The 18,549-nt window shown below is 49.1% G+C and overlaps 2 protein-coding genes across 5 annotated transcripts in view; one reads left to right on the forward strand and one right to left on the reverse strand.

Moving 5' to 3' along the window:
- LOC135289658 (TOG array regulator of axonemal microtubules protein 2-like) overlaps window positions 1-18,549 on the forward strand; it is a 311,721-nt gene that overhangs the window by 109,207 nt on the left and 183,965 nt on the right. The window lies entirely within an intron of this gene.
- On the reverse strand, window positions 2,599-17,889 carry LOC135290156 (serine/threonine-protein kinase PAK 3-like). 4 transcript variants are annotated; one of them, XR_010352861.1, is made up of 16 exons: window positions 17,110-17,889; window positions 16,742-16,911; window positions 15,845-15,916; window positions 15,392-15,514; window positions 14,988-15,113; window positions 14,271-14,412; window positions 12,019-12,082; window positions 11,162-11,210; window positions 9,822-9,931; window positions 8,877-8,994; window positions 7,942-8,041; window positions 7,319-7,515; window positions 6,854-6,988; window positions 5,126-5,328; window positions 4,794-4,934; window positions 2,599-2,719 (listed from the first exon to the last, which is right to left on the reverse strand). XR_010352861.1 is itself a non-coding variant. In XM_064404046.1 (14 exons), exons 1-14 carry the CDS (start codon window positions 17,171-17,173, stop codon window positions 5,284-5,286), a joined length of 1,515 nt encoding a protein of 504 aa, XP_064260116.1. In that variant the 5' UTR covers window positions 17,174-17,889; the 3' UTR covers window positions 4,541-5,283. The 4 variants fall into 4 exon arrangements, 1 of the variants encoding a protein (XP_064260116.1); XR_010352860.1 differs by having other exon boundaries at window positions 4,794-5,328; XR_010352863.1 differs by lacking the exon at window positions 6,854-6,988 and having other exon boundaries at window positions 4,794-5,328.

Here is an 18,549-nt window from a genome sequence, read left to right on the forward strand (position 1 = left end):
CCTTTCTGGAGAAAGTCATATGATAGGAAATGATAATTTCAGTCCCATTTCATACCATTTTTGTGGAAAGTGATCTCATCTTTCCACAAGTTTCTGCTGTGACCATCCCTGGTGACTTTGGATACTCAGGTATATCCTCATCAGCCTGGGAACTGTGTCTTATGTCAGAAAGCAGAGAAACAAGCCACCTAAAGAAAAGTGGAAAGGACCATTTGAAGTGTTCCTAAGCACTCCTGCAGCAATAAAAGGGGATGGGATCAGTACATTGATACACCTGCCCCCAAGGGAAGACAGCCCCAACACATAAGGGAGTGGAGGGGGAAAATGTAGATGAGAATTTGAAGCCTCTATTTGTTAAAGCATGGAAATAAAACTTTCTAATGCAGTGTAGAGTGAGTTAGAAGAAATCCCATCAAGGGGAAGATATGTCATGAATGGCTAACCATGAAAAGTCCTCAGTCTCAGCCCAGCCTGGGCAGCAGCACTCTGGCACGCTCTGTCAAGCAGCAGCAGCCAGCAGGCCCAGGGGAGGCAGCCCAGCACAATTCACCCCATGCCCCCCATGGCAGCATCCCTGGGGCTGCTGCACTGCAGAGCTGGAGGAGCACCCCTGAGCCAGGCAAAAATGGACCCAAGTCTCAGGGTTTAGGAGGTGACATTTTCTTGAACTTCACTTGAAGGAGAACAGAATGGCAACAACGGCTCAGGTGTTCAATCACAAAACACCCCAAGGGCTCTCAGGTACAGGGACTCAACATCATTGGCTTGGAGACAATGGAGGAATTTGTAGAATGCTCTGCAAGGAAGAAAGGGTCATTCCCAGCCACCTTTGAGTGTTCCCAAATATTATCCTCCCTCAGACAATTCCACATCCTTTCCCTAAAGAAGGTTACGGCCTTGCTGGCAACACCTCTGCCATGTCAGCTGAATGAATACATGGAGGAAACTTAGGAAAAGGACTAGTCTATGCCCACATAGGTCTGTGCAGGAATCACGATCTGTGTCTCTCTAGAAAGGCTGCTTGAGACAGACTAGTCTTAAAAATGATAAGAAATGGACAGCATTTCCATAGGGACACTTGAACTGAATTTCCTTTTAAAATCCATTGAAGTACCTTGCCTCCAACATTTCTCCAAGTGTTTTAGAAAACTCTTACAGAGATCTGCATCTTCCCTGGCTCACTGAGAAGGCGAGGCCATGATCTCCAAGCAGTCCTGAGAGCTGCTTCAGCTGACAGCTTAGAGCAGCCCATGTGCACTCCTCTGTAACCCTCCAAAACGAGGTCATTTGGGGACAGGGTTGTCCAAACTTCTAAGCCTTTGACAACTTTGGCAAAGAGTTTGAATTAATAAGAAAGGTCAAAAACCACCCCTACACTTATCATAAAGAATTTCCACCAACTGCAATATTTTCTTAAAACGAGCACTTCATAGTAGAAGTAGTGGGATTCCACCCTCTACTGATCAATTTATTTCAATGGACAAACGTAAGTCTTGAAGAAAAGAATTCACCAGCAAAAAGCCACTCCAAACATGATACAATCAACATTGAGAGATGGAATTACCAATAGTGACATTTCTTTATTGTTAATATTCAATACTATCATCTTTCAACTTCTTAAAATTACTAAACTTCTATGAACTAATCCTACATTTTTAAAAAATCATCTACTCCAAAGTGCTAACATAGCCTAAGGTTCTGTACTAACTTAAATAATCCAAAACATCCTAATCCTCCGTTGAAGTGAAAAATCCTGAGTTCAAAGATGTTCCTCTGTTGAAGCAGATGTCTGGTGCCAGTACTCCACTCACTGCTGGTCAAATTCAGAAATGCAGCTCTGAATATGGGCCAACTTCTTGTGGAGGTACTGGCACCTGCTCCTTATTTCAGAGTAGCTGGGGCTACCCTGTAAAGGAGAAAGCAAAAGAAAATCAGGGCATGCAAACACTTCTGCAGAGTTTAGAATCTGATATCCTTTGCTTTAAAAAAGCCTTGAGGCAGACTCAGCAGTTGCCATGGCCCTGCAGGTCTGGTGTCACACGTACCTGTTGTAACTGCTGATAATCTGCTGGGACTCAATGATGCGGCATCTTCAAAAAAAAAAAAAAAACCCCAACAAATACAAACCATGAAGAATGTTTCACTGGCACCATAAAATGCACACTTTGGTAAAACACTAAAAGTACACTCAGTCTGACTCTATAGAGATTTTCTTCCCTGTGAGCCACCACTCTTCTGGCAAGTTTACCAAACAAATCTCCATCTCCCAGCATCACCCAAGATCTGTAATTTAGCCTCTCAATAGGCAACAGAAGGAGCCCATGCTCTAAGACTCTGCTTGGGACACCTCTCATAGACAGCTGTTTCTTCATAGACAGCTCAAACAGGGGCTTTTGGGCAGGGTCTTGCCAAAATCAGACCCAGCCCAAGCAGTGTCTGAGCATATATGCCAATTCCACAGTTTCCCTCTGTCTCACTGAGCAGCTCCAGGGAATCCAAAACACTGCTGTGATGAAGCACAGTCTTCATGGTTTTATCCTTCTTTACCTGATGGGCTTTGGAGCCTGGAGTCAGAGACTTCCATTGTTCCTGAAAATGTCTGAACTTCTTGATGGTCTTGTCAATCTTTAAATATAAATTCCGATATTCCTCATATTCTGCATTGAAGTCATCCTTGTAGTGCTGGCGTTGCTCCAAGGAGACAATGGCTCCATATTTTCTAAAGGAAAAAATGAGACCATTTTTCTCTGAGTGAACTCTAAGAGAACATTTGAGTATGTTTCTATTCCATAAAACACACATATAATTTGACACCAAGCACAGGGAAATGACAAACACAGACACACAAGCTTTGAGTCAGTGGCTCTGGGACTGACAGTTTCTGCTTTCAAGCTCATGTGCATCAAGAGAATGTAGTCAGGTAACTCTGGGAATCTGACACATTTCTATGTGGCCCATTTCTAGTTACTAATAGCTTACATTGTAGAGGTTTCCTTCATGAGCAGGTGGAGCACATTTAGAAATTATGTGCCCTCATTTCAAATGTCAAAGGAAAAACAAACACAGCAGCTTCAGGAAGAGAAGACACATAACTAAATTATAATCTCTTCCTTTGTAGGAAAAACTTAATTGAGTTACATATGACTGCAAAAATTCATCTGCAAAATATTTTTGTAAAGGAATGTATTTATGGAGATGAATGAACTTTTGAGCTACATTCTTGTCTGTCTAACGGTAAAGCAGAGTCAATGATACTATTTGATTCTTCTAGTGGACAGCAGTTACATCACTGAGCTGGGAACTGAGGCATTTCTAACACACAAAAGGAAACAAAGCCACAAAAGCAAACTCTAGACAAGTCAGAAACTACAAGAAGAAATACCCAAAGCACATCAGCTCCTCAGGAGCCAAAACTCATTAAAATGCTTAAAGCCACTGATGGGAGTCAAACCTTCTTCATTCCCTTCTCCCTCAAATCAGCAGGTGTGAGGTTTATCAAGCTCATGATACAAATCCAAGATGAAGTGGTAATGAGAACAATAGATGCCACTTGCCAACACTCTCACACCAATGCTTCTGCTCCTCTGGGCCTGAAGGTCTGGTTTTTATTGGATGACAAAAACTCCTTCGGCGTTGGAATGAATCTTTCATACCACTATGAGATTAATATTTACAAGCAGTAAATTGCTTACAAGTTGAAATTCAGTAGTAGGACAGACAACAACTTGTTCCAAGGATGCTTGCCAGGCCTGATACACCTGATTAATTTTGAAAAGAAAACCACAGATGCCTTTCTCATAGCTCGGGATTGTTCTAACAATGTAATGTTTTAACTTTTAGGGCGTACTGAAAAGACCTTGTCCTCTCTCATTTGTGCTGTCAGCTGATGTTCTCCTCAAGGATGTCAGGCTAACCAAAATGTAGAATTCTTATCAAACCCAAACTGTAGAAGGAGTAATAGATGTACTAACAGTCATAAAAACAACACCAGCATTAAACCAGCCACACAGCCAATCAATTTCTTGGAAGTATTTTGTCTCCAATGGCTGGTGACAAGTCAGAGGTCTAAAGGGAATCCAGGAAGCCAAGTGTTCTCATCAGTTTGGCCAGACTAGCACACACACCTTCACAGAGGCACTGGCTGGGTTGCAGCCTTCTGCTGCTTGCAAAACAATCCCTGCTTTTGTCTTCACTGCACAGGGAAGCTCAGGCAAAGCCCACCCACTCCCAGCTGCCCTCAAAGGCAAAAGGAATGCCCCAAAGTGCTGCCTGGCTGTCCCCAAGCACAACACTGGCTTCTATAGGGATCCAAAATGTCTGTCTGACACCAAAGGCAGGAGGAACATGTGCTCCAGCCCATGCTGAGGCACACACACCATGCTCTGCTCCATCAGACAAAGAACACACAGGACGTACTCAGCAGCTTCAGGCACCTCCTCAGCAGCCTGACAGCCAGCCCGCTCCCACAGCTCCAGCCTGGCTCTGCAGGGAGCTTCCTGGGGCACCTCCCTCCTTCTGAGACACAGCTCTGCCTTTCCCATTCTCTTTGGGCCTGCTGTGCCATTCCTGCCTTCCTCAAACCTGCACTCTGGTAGCCTCTCACCTGACCGCTCCTTTCCCTCATGGCACAAAGGTCTCTCCAGCACTGTTTACCAAGGGCCAGCATGGAGACAAAGCCACCCAGACAGACAGAGCCCAGAGAAACAGTGCCCATAAGGAGTGCAGAGCAGTCCAAAACAACACACAAGCTCTCTTTTCACACCCTTTGCCTTTTGACTGCCTCAGCTTCGTACCTCTTCTTGGTCAGCTTGCATGGTGGCAACTTCCTGCTTCATCTCAAGCAGCCTTTTCTCCTGCTCCTTCTCTACCTCTGCCAGGAAGTTTGCCCATGCTGCCAGCAGCTCTTGTGCCTCCAAATGCTGCCCTTCCAGCTCCTGGTGAGGGGAGGAAGACACTTCCAATGAAGTTCCATCCAAGTTCACCAAATAATCAGTGGAAGCTTCATGCCTCACACCACCCCCCACCAGAAAATGCACATCAGTAGTGTCTCTGTGCCTTCCAGAAATGCTGTCCAAACCAGAAATTCAGAAGGAGGATCAGCAGGTGGGACAAAAGGAGATGTCACCTTCCTTTCCTGATCTGATGGCTGCCTCTTTCCCGGCCCCTCTCTCCTCTGGATTCCTACGTGCTCTCAGAGGCTCTGTTCTCCAGTGCTGAAGTGGTCCTTGTCATCTCCTTTGCTCCCTGCATTCCCTTGCTGCAGGGATGGCAGCAATCAGGCTGTCAGAAGAGGCTTAAGAGAGGCTCCGCTGATTGCAGAAATGGATGCTGCCCAAAGGGAAAAAGAAACAAAACAAACCAAATTAAAAGAGACAAAGGAAAAAGGAACCATTCTTTTCCAAACTGAGTTCCTAACAGGGCCGACCTGGATTCCTCCAGCACCCAGAAATACACAGACATGGGACTGAGGGCACCAGCAGCACATCTGCCTTCATGTCCAGCATGCTGCTGTCACAGGCAAACACAGCCCAGAACTGCACTAGTCCATTCCTCATGGTGTCGTCACTTGCTGGGATTTTTGTCCTCCTATAACTGTGGGATTGCTGCTTGCTGTCCTAAGGATTTATTCCTTTCAGGAAAGTCAACAGACTTATTCAAACTCCTCTTTTCTACAGATATGGGCTCTTTCAGTGTCCAAGAGAGATGTGGGGCATAAAGCATCCCTCAAGAGACTCCCAAGAGCTCTGAAAAACGTTGATCCCATGTGTTGTTCTCAGGAGCTCTGGACATGCAGGTTTTCAGCAGCAAGCCAGGAGCAAGGACACAAGCAGCAGGGTGCAGATGTGCTCAGCTCTGGCTTGCAGGAAGAGCAGTGTCTGCCTCAGCACACCCCACTCCCTCCTGTGCTGGCTGGCATCTTCCTTCACAGCAGGCACAGCCAAGGAAGTGGCCCGGTCACCAGCTCCTTGTCTGCCACCAAACCTGGCAGCAAAGCCACAGCAATTCTCATCTACTTGATGGGGCCAGGCAGCACATGGGGCTGGCACAAATCCTGCACAGATGTGCCTGTTTGGCTGGCAGAAACCTCCAAGGGTGGGCCAGGAGGGACAAGCTGGGTGCTCTCGGATGCTCACAGTGAGCTCCACCCCAGCTCCCCCTTCCCACAGACCAATCTAAAACCGCTTGGCAGGGACTGCTTTCATTGTGTTCCTCAAGCCCCCATTCCCAGCATTGCAATACTTCAGTTCCTTTGCTACCAGGCAAACCTGAATACAGCACCTGAGAGCAAAAGAGGGACACAGAAATGACCAGAAGGTGGGAGCTCTCCTCTGAGGAAGGGCTTGGAGACTTGTGCTTGTTTAGCCTGGAGAAGAGCAAGCCCCAAGGAGACTGTTCAATAGTTTCAGGGGCTTCTAGGAAAGTTGGGGACATTTCTTTTAGCAGGGCCAATTGCAAGAGGACAAGGGGGAACGGCTTTAAGCTAAAAGACACTCAATTCAGATTGGCTCTGAGGAAGAAACTGTTTGTGAGGAGAGTGCTGGAACACTGGCACGGGCTGCCCAGAGAGCTGGGAGGAGCCCCAAGCCCAGCAACATTCAAGCTCCGCTTGGATGGCCCTCTGAACAACCTGATCTACTTGAAGATGCCCTTGCCAGTGGCTGGGGTTTTGCGCTAGATGACTTTCACTGGTCCCTTCTAACCTCAGCAATCAAGATCCTACTTAGTTTTCATTTGAAAAGCACCCAGAGCAGAGATTACTCTGTGGGGGGCCCATCTGATTCCCTGGAGTTTGGCCGAGGAGCAAACCCTGGCAGGGAACAGCTGTTTGGCCTGCAGCCGCTTTGCCTTGTACCTGCAGAAGTTCCTTGGCAGAGCCTCGCCTGTCCACATCCATCTGCAGGCAGCAGCCCAGAAATTCACACAAGCCAGGGGGTAGCCTGAGCTGCTGCAGATTTGGAACCCCTTGCTTGCCTATCAGGTAGCTGGCCTGAAGCAAAAGGAAACATGAGACTCTACGTGATTCTTCCATACCCTTCAGGGCTCACCTAAACCCCATCTTTAAAACTCCAGTCTGCAGTGGCAATTTCTTGCATAGCAGATGCTTAGAGATGAGCCTTGTCTCCCAAAGGAAAAAAGGCCCCAGTGCAGCCCCAGCTATTCCAAGCTGCACCAGGTCTTGCCTTGACAGCTGATGTGAGCCCCAGGAACCTTTTTTGAAGTGGCCCTTGCTGGAAGCACTTCAAGCTGTGGGAATGGGATTTTCTCTAATGGACTGAGAGCAGAAGGACACGGCTATCTGAGCACAGTTGCACCTTACCTTGACACTGGTCTCCTGCATATAAGGAGCCTCTCCTGTGGCCATTTCTATTCCCACAATCCCAAGGGACCAGGTGTCCACTTTGGGGCCGTAAGGCTCTCTTCTCACCACCTCGGGTGCCATCCAGTAAGTGGTCCCGACCATCGACCTCCGTTTCCTGTGCTCAGGGCTGAGCACAGCACAGAGGCCAAAATCAGCTGAGTAGGAAAACAAACACTGCTTCAAGTAGGAAACCAAGGAAAAGTGTTCCTCACTCTCAGTCCCAGAACGCAGTGCTTAATGGAGCTGGAAAAGCAGCTGGGCTTTCCTTGCTCAGGGCTGCAGCCAAGGACATGGGCAATTGCACAGCTAACAACCCGCCCAGGATTCCCACAAAACCTTGGCTTTTCCTCATTGCCCTGAACGTTTACACTGTAACTCTCTCCCTTTGGAAGGAACACCCACAAACCAAAGTTACTCTGGATACCTGGTTGCTCTCTAGACCACTCAGCACCTTCCAGCTGCGGCCTGGGCTTGCGCAGCGCTCCCTGCACTCTCAGCAGCCACTGCTGGCACCCGGCAGCCTCTCCAAAGCAGCCCCACACCGCCTCCCCGCAGCGCTGCGCCTCAGCAGGAATACCCACCCAGCTTGACGGAGCCATCCCGGCCCAGAAGGATGTTGTCACTTTTGATGTCTCTGTGGATCACCTGCTTGGCATGAAGGAAAGCCAGGCCTTGCAGGCACTGCCAGGGGAAAAAGAAACAGGAGGCCAAAAGTTAGCCTGATCTGATTTCATCACATGCAAAAGGAGGCTGTTCCTGAAGATTCACAGATCTCCAAGGAGCAGTGAGTGCTGGCAGGAGGAAGAGCTTGCTGCTGCAGCACTAGGAGAGCAGGATCTTTCCAAGGGAAGGCATATTAGCATTGGAGGGGGAAGCATCAGTCAGTCGTTGCTCCAGACTGTCCCCTGCAAAGCCAGTCAGAATGAGCGCTGCTGCAGCGGATGCGCTCTCCCCGTCCGGATGACAAACAATGGTTTGCCAAAAGAGGAAAACGTCCCTGCCTTGAATACCAAGGGGATCACTGTCGGGCAGGAGACTGGAGGACAAGGGTTCTATGGCTGCCTCGACAGCAGACTTGGAAGTAGCTCTTTTGTCAGTTTGCAGCAGCAAGCACCATGCTGGGTGCCATGCCATCCTTTGGAGTGGAGACCTGTGACAGATGAGTCTCTCTTTGGCTTGGCCTCTGGTTTAAAACTCTCACAGCAGCACCTTTGCACTTACAGGCAAAGAAGGCAGTGCAGAAAGGCTCTGGGCAAAGGCTTGTGGGAGGCAAAGTGCAGAACAGAAAATAAAAAGGAAAAAGAGATAGAGAGTTCAATGATGGTGGATAAGAGTGAAGAACAGAGTACAGGAAGGGCAGGGACACTGGCAGGCAGTTCAGTCCAGATGCTCTTTCTTCTCTGAAGCAGAAGAGCAACAAAGAAAGAAAGCTCTGAACATGGAATCACTCACTTTGCAGTGCTTTCAAAGGACTAGCCTTGTCCAAGCCATGCCAAGCACAAGCAGGACCCCTTACCTCCCGACACACTGTTGCTATGTGTCCTACAGCCATCCTTCTCACGGTGACCACATCAGCTAAGGAGCCTCCATCCATATATTCCAACACCAGCAGGACAGCCTTATCCACAAGGTAGCTGCAAGAGGAAAGCAACAGCATGGAGCTGAACATGCACAGCTGAATTGCTGTGGGGAAGAAAAGACTACAGCTGAGTTTTGTTTCCAGGTCACTGGTAAATGAAGATGCAATCAAATGAAGACACACTCCACCTAGGCTAGCCAGTGACTGCCATCTGTGCCACCTAAAGGAGGAAGGCACATCCATGGAAAAGGAGACGGCTTAGGTGGCAAGCAGGGGAAAAAGGAGGTTTAGTGAGGAAAAAGATCAATCTGGAAGTGGACACATCCCAGCAGCTGCTTCATCATCTTCAGACACAAATTGCACCATTCCCTCCAGCAGCAAGGAGACACAGTTTTCACAGCTTTTACTAAAGGCAAGTGGGTGTGCAGCACTGCCAACACCCTTTGGAAAACCTTGCAGAAAGGACAGTCACAAACAGGAAAATAATTTCAGACCTGGCAAATTATGTGTCTCCTAGCCTAGTCTTTTGGCATGCAAGGCTATGGAAAATAGTGGGAACAGCACAAGGTACATAATCTCTGGCATGTTTTCTCCTCCAACACTTGGAAAAAATCATGCCCCAAACCAGCAAAATCACATGCGGCAAGTGAACATACAGGCTGCTGGCTTAGTAAGAGAGCCAGGTTTCTGAGATCAATCTTCAAGCTGTTTATGTCAGGAAGCATTCATGGGGACAGAATGCAAACTCCTCCCATGCCTGGTGCAGGAGTGGATTGATGTTCATTGAAAGATCCATTTTCTGCCAGTGGCTAAAGAGCTTTTAAATCTTTGCCTTGCAAGTATGGAAATGAACATTCCCAGAAAATCACCAGAACTACTTACCTTTCTAAGTAGCTGACAATATTGGCGTTCTTATTTTCTCTCATGAGCAGGATTTCTTTTAATATTCCCTCACAGCCCTCGTGCTGGAGATAAAGTTCCTTTACAGCCACCTACAATGACATCAAAAGCTCTTAGGGACAGACATGACCAGAGCCTCTTTCTCTGGCACTCATGGGCCCGGATGCCTTGTCACCTCGGAAAAAAGGGACTCTAAAGCATCAACCACAAAGCGCTAACACCACCCTCTGTACCCACAGACTTCTCAAACAGACTTTGTTTAGCACTACTATTATCATTTACACACGCTTTGGAAGCCAAAAGTCATTTTTCTCCTGTGAAGAGACGGCTGCCAATTCAATTGTGTGCCAGAGTAAACACATACAAACACGATGGGGAAAATGCTGCCAAAAAAGAACTGCAAAGCGACTCAAAGTAAAGTTACAATCCCAGCACATCCACACTTCTTCAGTTTGGCTTTTGCAACTTTGAAGAGCAATCTTTAGACTTGAAATTATTGAATGGGTTTAAAAATGAATAACCCTTTCTGTGGTGCACTATGGATGTGCCCCAGGTTCTAAGCACAGGGCTTGGGGCTTTCGGACGCCTCCAAGACCTCCCTCCAAGTGCAGTTCCTGAGCACAGCTCTGCAGCTGGATAAGGAACTACCTTCTCTAATTCCTTGCTATCAAGGAAGATGGAATGCATTTCCTGAGAGTCAAAAAGGAGAATTCAGGACTTGGAACTTCTAGCCCCAAAGAGCAGCAAGACTCTCCAAGACACCACCATGCCTGGTCAGAACAGAGAGCATCTCTCTAGTGGAACACAGGATCAACACAAGGTTGTATTATTTAAGGCTCTTCATCAACTTCTTCTCATTCATCTGTGCACGTGTCTCTGTGTGTGTAGGTGTGTGTGTATGTGAACTAGGTTCCCTAGGACTGAAAGGCAAAACTGTGCTCCAGACAAGATCTCTCTTTCTGAAGGGCTTGCATTGTATTTTCCAACTGAATCACGTGATAGAAAACAAAATATCTGTGTCTGATCCTGGGCTTAAGAGGAATTGGGCTGGAATGATGGCTCTTGCCATCAGCTAATCTATGCACATTTATCCAGTAAGTCCAAGCTAGCGTGTCCTCTGAAAGACACCACGGCCATCCTTGCATTCATTGAGGTAGGTAGGAAGGACAAAGTCTGTCTCAAATGCATTTTGCAGCCTGCCTCTAGACAGACTGCTTCTGCAGAACAGCCTCTGCAGCAAAGACAGGCAGGCCAAAGCTCTGGCCACAGATCACATCACAGGGAAAGCACTCAAGAGCTGCAAGATCTGCATGGGCACTCACCGCTTGTCCTGTGGCAGTGTCGAAGGCCTTATAAACAGCTCCAAAGCCCCTAGAATCAGAACAGTGGCAAGAGCAGAGAAGTTGTTCAGTGCTGAGGAGCAAAAGGCAGCCCAGGCAGGAGCTCTGTGCTGCCTGCAGTGGCTCTAAAACACTGGGCTTTGTCTACTCTTCAGCCAAGGGCACAGCAGCCCAGCAGCCCTCTGCCATGCAGAGTGTCCAAGAGAAAAGCTGGCTGCCACAGGAAGAAAAAGGGCTGCTAGAAATCTCCAATGTACACACTAGCTTATGCATGTGGGGAGGTTTTCTTTGCCTTTTTCTTCTTGTGTCTGTGCCTGTGACGTGCCTTTCCAGGCAATGAAACACACACTGCTGCTGGTCCTTCTCACTGCTCTCTTTTCATCCTACCTGCCAAACTCAGGCAATGCCACACAGCCTTTCTTATTTTCCTGACCACTGAATATTGTTTCCAGAAACATACTAAGAAATGCAACTGAGAGCTGTTATCTGACAGCTGTCTGGTGGGAAACAACACACAAAACCTGCTCTCTCAGGTTTTCCTTCCTTCATGAGTGTGGCCATATTACTTTGAATCATACAAAACCATGTCTCCCGGGAAAATAGGCAAACTGGTGCCCCATCTTGGAGGGACAGGAGGGCTTCCAGGTCCTGCTCCTTGAGGCAGCCAAGACATTGTCAGCATCCAGTCATCTTTGATGATGCCTTGTACTGCCTCAGTAGTGAGACAGGGACAATCTGGAGCCAGGCTCTGAAGATGCTTGCAGCTTGCCTGACTCCCCACATGCTATTGCACCACCAAAACTCCTGGCCCGTGGTTCTGTACTCCTGGCTGCACTCACCCACTGCCAAGATGTTCCCATCCAGTGTACTTCTTTTCTGGATCTTCCACACTCACCACACACCCTGAAAGAAACAAAATGCAAGAAGCAAAGTTCTAAACAGAGAGATTGAGCTTGCAGGAGATCTGAAACCCAGCTCCACTCTCTGGGGCTCTGAGCAATTTGTGGTCTTTTAGCTAATGATAACATCAACAAGAACAACAACAGCAGCCCCAGCAAAACAGGCAGCTCTGCACAGAGTCTGATTCTCCCACACTCCTTTGCAGGGTTGCCTTGAGGGGAAACTAAGCCCATGGAAAAACCATCAGAGCAGACCGAAATCAGAAGATAAACAGGCACCAAGGCCAGCGGCTGTCATCTACAAATGGGAAGGAGGGCTGAAAAATCAGGAGCCTTCATTTTCTTGGGAAGAAACACTCTCTTGGGAGATTCAGCACAAGATTACATACTTCCAAAGATTCAATGCACCCTGGGATCTGGGATGAATTTTTATCAACATCTGCTTTTTGCAGAGCAGAAAGAATCTTGCAAAGTGAATTCCAGGAGAGGAGGGGATGTTCCCTTCCTCTCAGCAGTTTGCCTAAAGAATGCCTTGACATTTTCAGAGAACAGCAGCTCATGCTACATCCAAGAACAATGACTCTAAGAATTAGAACCCTTTTATTTAGGAGCAGGCTAAGTTCTGAAGACCACTTTGCCCGTTCCTCATTTAGTGAAGAACTACAAGTGCTGGTCTTCAGCCTGGGCTGCAGCAGCCACGGGCACTGGCCTTGGCCCCGTGAACAGCACCCACGTGCCCCATCTTCCCAAAGGGCACAGCCCAGACGGGTCACAAGGACAGCGCCGCTCCTCGGGCGCTGCCGTGACACAGACACCTGCACAAAGGAGATGCTGATCCTCTCACCAGCCCAGGCAAAGCTGCAGCAACGGGGCGGCAGCTGCAACCCCACAGCTGAGGAAGGCTCCAGCCCCTGCAGGCACAGCAGCTGTCAGTAGCAGGGCGGGATGACAAAAAGCTTGGCAAAGCCCACGAACGGCCACTGACAGCCACTGTCAAGAAGCCAGAGGCACACCCAGCTCTGTTACAAGCTGTTGACCCCACTCAAGGCAGAACATGGTTGTCTTTCTCTTCAGACCCACGGAGGAGTCAATCAATCCACCTTTTGTCCCAACAGCTGATGGCAGACACTGAGTAAACTGGGCTCTGCTCTGTGCCTGACCCGTTAGTCTCTGACAGCACTGCACTGGCAGCTCTTACTAGTTGTAAGAAGCAACTCAGCTCTACTGCAGAGTCACCAAGGCCTTGGTGTGCTTTCCTCGCGTGCAGGAATCTGTGCAGGGATTGAGGCCAATGCTTAGTATTCCAAGAGTGTTTACCAGCTGGGCATTAGCAGTGACAAAGTGCCTGGTACTGAAGGAATACGCAGCAGAGGGGCTGCATGCTTCCTCCTGAGAATTGCCTGCAGGGCAGTTCTATCTGGAAATGCCACATGGATGTGTCTCTTTGATCACTTCATAGGCATACATGCATCTTCCTAGGCATACAACAAAAATATCAAACAGGGATTGTCAAAAAAAGTGTGGTGGTTTTCGTCTTTTGGGGCACTTTGGAAACAACTCTTCCTCTCTGATACCTCAGGATTGTTCTAACAATGTAACATTTTAGCTTTTAGGGCACATTGAAAAGACCTCTTCCTCTCTTATTTGTGCTATCAACTGATGTTCTCATCCAGAAGGTCAGGCTAACCAAAATGTAGAATTCTTATCAAACCCAAACTGTAGAAGGAACAGTAGAAGTACTAACAGTCATAAAAACAACACCAGCATTAAACCAGCCCCACAGACAATCAAGTTCTGGGAAGTATTTTGTCTCCAATGACTGGTGACAGGTCAGGAGTCTAAAGGGAATCCAGGAAGCCAAGTGTTCTCATCAGTTTGGCCAGACTAGCACACACACCTTCACAGAGTCATTGGCTGGGTTGCAGCCTTCTGCTGCTTGCAAAACAATCCCTGCTCTTGTCTTCACTGCACAGGGAAGCTCAGGCAAAGCCCACCCACTCCCAGCTGCCCTCAAAGGCAAAAGGAACGCCTCAAAGTGCTGCCTGGCTGCCCCCAAGCACAACACTGGCTTCTGTAGAGATCCACAATATCTGTCTGACACCAAAGGCAGGAGGAACATGTGCTCCAGGCCATGCTGAGGCTCACACACTATAAAACACTGCTCGGTCACACAAGAAATCCCCAGGACGTACTCAGCAGCTTCAGGAACTGCTTCTCTCTCTCCTGGCTTGAGCGGGCCGAGCTGCTCATGCTCTGGTTTTCAGGCTGTGGAGAGGAGGCTTCTTGGCAGGATGCTGCTGCACCAGCAGCTTCGATGGCAGATCCTGCGTCCACCTGGGAGAAGAAATTTGTTTGTGTCAGAAAGGTGCTTGGCAGAGATGCCCCAGACAGAGCATTTCAAAGGCAAGCCCTTAGGAACAGCACTGGTGCTAGGCTGCAGGCTGAGCTGTCAACTCTTCCTCCTCAAGTCAAACCCACACAAGCAGCCAGAGACTACAGCTTGTCACAGCCAGCCGTAGAGGAGAGTGTGAAAGGGAAAGAGCAACTTTAGACTTCAGCCCGTTCTGAGGACTGCAGTCACCATGGACAGGGACAACTTGCTCAGAATCTGTGTGGGTCACCATGCTCACCTGAACAAGCCCCTCAAAAAACAAAGGGAGCACTAAGAGGCCAGCAGAAATACATTCACAGGATTGCTGGCCCACTGGCCACAGCACTAGCCCTGCTGCCCAGGGCAGCAGCTGAGATTCAGCAGCCCAGGAAGTGTCCTTCTGTCCAGCTGCCATGGAGCCCACAGAGCACAGCAGTCAGAGACATTGCCCCCATCCACTGCTGCTCTGCACGGGAAAGGCAACAAGGGCAGAGACCACTTGTTGCAGGACTGCAGTGCCTCCTGCTCTTTCACTCACCTGCTTTTCTTCAGCCAGCCTGCACTGCAGCAGGACCTTGTGCATCCTTTCCATTTCCTCTTGGTGCCTCTTCTCCATTGCCCTCATCTTCCTCTCAGCTTCCTGCAGCTCAGCCTGCAGCATGACCTTGATATTCCATCAAGAGAAATCTTACTGGCACCTGCTATCACACTCAGGTTTCCTCTTTTCCAGTCTCTAAAGCACTTCTATTCAGCCACTTCTTTCTGCTTCTCTACCCAGCTCTAACCCTTGCATCCCAGCTCTTTTTCCTGCTGCTCAGCACTGGAGCCTGCCAGGCTCTGTGCTTCCAGGGCCTGCAGTAGTCCTTGCCTCCCCTTCCTCAGATCTCCAGTTCCTGCCCCCATCACTGCCCTTCCCTCTGCTGCCTGCCTACTCAGGCTCACCTGCCCCTTCTGCCACTGCTCATTCAGCCTCTGCCTCAGCTGCTCACTTTGCTTCAGCTCTCTCTGCAGCTGGTACACCTTGTGGATGACAGCAGCCTTCTGACGCTGCTCTTCCTGCAGCACCTGCACACAAAGGAAGAGAAGATGGCTTTAAACTTCCCACACTCCACTTGTGTGGCAACCAAAACTGATGTGCTCTCGCTTTCCAAAAGCATTTTGTTCTCATGCTCGTATTTCTATGGGGCCAGCTGAGAGACAATGCCACCCAGACAGAAAGTGCCCAGGGAAGCAGTGCCCATAAGGAGCCCAGAGGAGTCCAAAACAGCACACAAACTCTCTTTCCACACTCTGTGCCTCTTGACTGCCTCTGCTTAGTAGCTTTTCTTCTTCAGCTTGCATGACGGCAATTTCCCCCTTCATCTCAAGCAGCCTTTTCTCCTGCTCCCTCTGTACCTCTGCCAGGAAGTTTGCCCGTTCCTCCAGCTGCTTCCGTGCCTCCACATGCTGCTCTTCCAGTTGTCTCTCCTGATGAGTGGAACAGACAATTCCTGATGAAGTCCAAGCAATGCTCCCCATAGAAAGAGATGGAAGCTTCATCCCTCCACCAACCCCCCCACCTGGAAAGTGCACATGAGTCATGACTTTGTGCCCTCCAGCAATGCTGTTCTAACCCAAAATGTAGAGGGAGTGTCAGCAGCTGGAAGGAAGGAGATGCCACCTTCCTTCCCTGCTCTCATGGCTGCTCATGGCTGCCTGTTTTCTGGCCCCTCTCTCCTCAGCATTTCTGCCTGTTCTCAGAGGCTCTGTGCTCACATTGCCCCTGCCCTTTCATCAAGGAAGAGCTGCACATGGACTGCAGGATGAGGATGAGGCCAGCGCCTCAATGATCCAGTCACAAGGCAGGCCACCAGCTGAAATACCAGCAACACGGGGCCTCTTGCATATGATTCAGGCCCAAAGACATCTGTCCACCATGGGAGGACAGAAAGCAAGGAAGCCAGTTGCTGGGACTGCAGTTGGCAGCAAGGTCAGCAGCCACCTGCTGCATGGCACAAGGCTGTGGGCAAGATCCTGCCCCTTCGCTGCCATGCTTTGGGTGGCGACCACCCAGCCTCCTGGGGAACTTGGCTGATGCCCATCCTCAACCTGTGCATGCATATTCTGTCCCAGCATTGTCCTCTGGCTCTTCACAGGCCTTCAAGTATGAGCCCTTGAAGGCCCCTGCTGCCTGGCTCAGCAACGTCTGGCCTACAGCAGATGCTTGTGGCCATGTCACATACTCAGGCTGCTCTTCTGCTGAGACAGCCCACCAATCCTGACTGAAATCTTCAGGGGCCTCTTGTTTCTTACCAGTTCTTGCATGAGCTTCCTTTTTTCCTCTTCCTGGGCAGATTGCCAGAGTCTCAGAGCCTTGCAGCACTGCTCTTGTGCCCAGCGGAGCTGTTCAGCCATGTCTTCACATTGCTGCTGGCTGAGAGCTCTTACAGCCAGCAGCTCACGACGAAGGCCCCTCACATCCTCTGCAAACATGACACACGGCAGCAGTCAGACACTCCACAAGCAGAGCAATCTGCTGGCCTTAAGCCCTTCCAGTTTCAGGCAAGGAGGGACCTGCCCTCAGCTGCTTCACTGCTCAGAAGCCCTGCGCACAGAGCTGCCTTCGCAGCCACTGCACTGGGCAGGGCCATCAGCAGAAACAAAGCGCACCAGGCTCTCACCCAGTATCGCCTCCTTGGCCTGCCTGGCCCTGTGCACTTGGGCTTCCACACGGCTCCTGGCCATCTCCAGCTCCCATAAGTGCTGCTGAGCCTCCAGCAGGCTGCTTTGCAGGCTCTCCTTCTCTGACCTACAAGGTGTGAAGATGAAGAGCAATTGCTCCTGGCACACAGGGGCAGCCTCTGCAGTAAGATGTCCTTAAGATCCCTACACCTTAGTATGCAAAATGGCTTGCATGGAAACTCAGATACAGCAGGACTATTTTGCCACTTTACATAGCAAAGCAGGCCCCTCCAGGTGACTGGGCAGCCTTTTCTCATGACCTAGCCCAGCTCAGTTTGGTCTCAGCAACCAAAGCTGAAATTGCTGTTGCCTGACCTATCACACACGGGTGTGCCCACCAAGTATCTGCAAAGGGACAAAAGCCCAGCCTCTGCTCACAGCCCTGAGCTCATCAGCACTTCCAAGTCACTCTGCAGGTGCAGGACAGAACAGGGCTCTCCTGGCTGACTCCTCAATGCTTCATGCCATTCATAGTGGACGTATAGGTACTTTGTTGGCCAGGCACTCTCTAAGTAAAAGGGACTAAAGGAATTCACCAAACCATATAGCAAAACCTCTGGCTTCTAGCAGCATGAGTAGGAAACCAGAAGTAGGTTTCTATCTGCACAAGAACTCTCTAGGAGGAGGGACAGATATCTGGCCAATTAAATGACTGGAATTGGATGAACAAGACCACTTGCTACCTTTATTTTTGGCTAACTAAGCCAGCAGTGCCCAAATATCTGGGCACTCTTTAAAAAGGAAGAAGGACCAGCCAAATAGATCCTTGACAGGTTACAGAGGTGGCTGGACAAGTGGGCAAGAATCAGTGCTCAGCAAGAATCCCCAGACACTGTCAAGAAGTCACAAGACCTTTCCCTTCTGCTGCTGCTGCTCTTTGTAAGCAGTTCTAGGTTCTGCACCATCCTTCACAAGAGTCAGCTCTGCAGGCTCTCAAGATTTTCAGCGTGACCCTCCAGCTTCACCTGAAGCGTCAGCACCCTACTCACAACATTCACATCTAAGAGCCTTGAATTCCAAAAATCCCATGTCAAACAACTTGGCAAGGAAAGACTGATGGTCAGATGCACTGAAGGAGAAAGCAAAACCAGAGGGAAACTTCTGGTTTCAGCAAACATCTGCACAGTGTCCCTGGTCCTCAATTCAGTGCCAAGTTGGCTTGCTTTGCACTTGTCACAGGAATGTGCAAGGGGTCCCAAGCAGGCACCCAAAAAAAGCTTTGAGAGCTTGGGCTGGCAGAAAAGTAAGATTCACATCACAGTATCCTTCCCTTTTTGCTTGTATCTCTTTGCTTCTCTGTCTGAGAAACATCTGGAGAGCACACAGCAGGCAGTAAATCCTGGCATAATGCTCACCACCTTTGTAACTACAGACCTTCA

This window comes from Passer domesticus, chromosome Z (assembly GCF_036417665.1).
Source record: "Passer domesticus isolate bPasDom1 chromosome Z, bPasDom1.hap1, whole genome shotgun sequence".
NCBI lineage: Eukaryota > Metazoa > Chordata > Aves > Passeriformes > Passeridae > Passer > Passer domesticus.

Bases quoted from the DNA above. Each gene is read 5' to 3' on its own strand.
- LOC135290156 (XM_064404046.1), bottom strand. From the start codon at position 17,173: ATGGCCAGGAGCCGTGTGGAAGCCCAAGTGCACAGGGCCAGGCAGGCC. The intron at 16,912-17,109 runs GTGAGAGCCTGG...TCATGTTTGCAG, and splicing joins GGCCAAGGAGGCGATACTGG to AGGATGTGAGGGGCCTTCGT. The intron at 9,932-11,161 runs GTGAGTGCCCAT...ATGTCATTGTAG, and splicing joins ACACTGCCACAGGACAAGCG to GTGGCTGTAAAGGAACTTTA.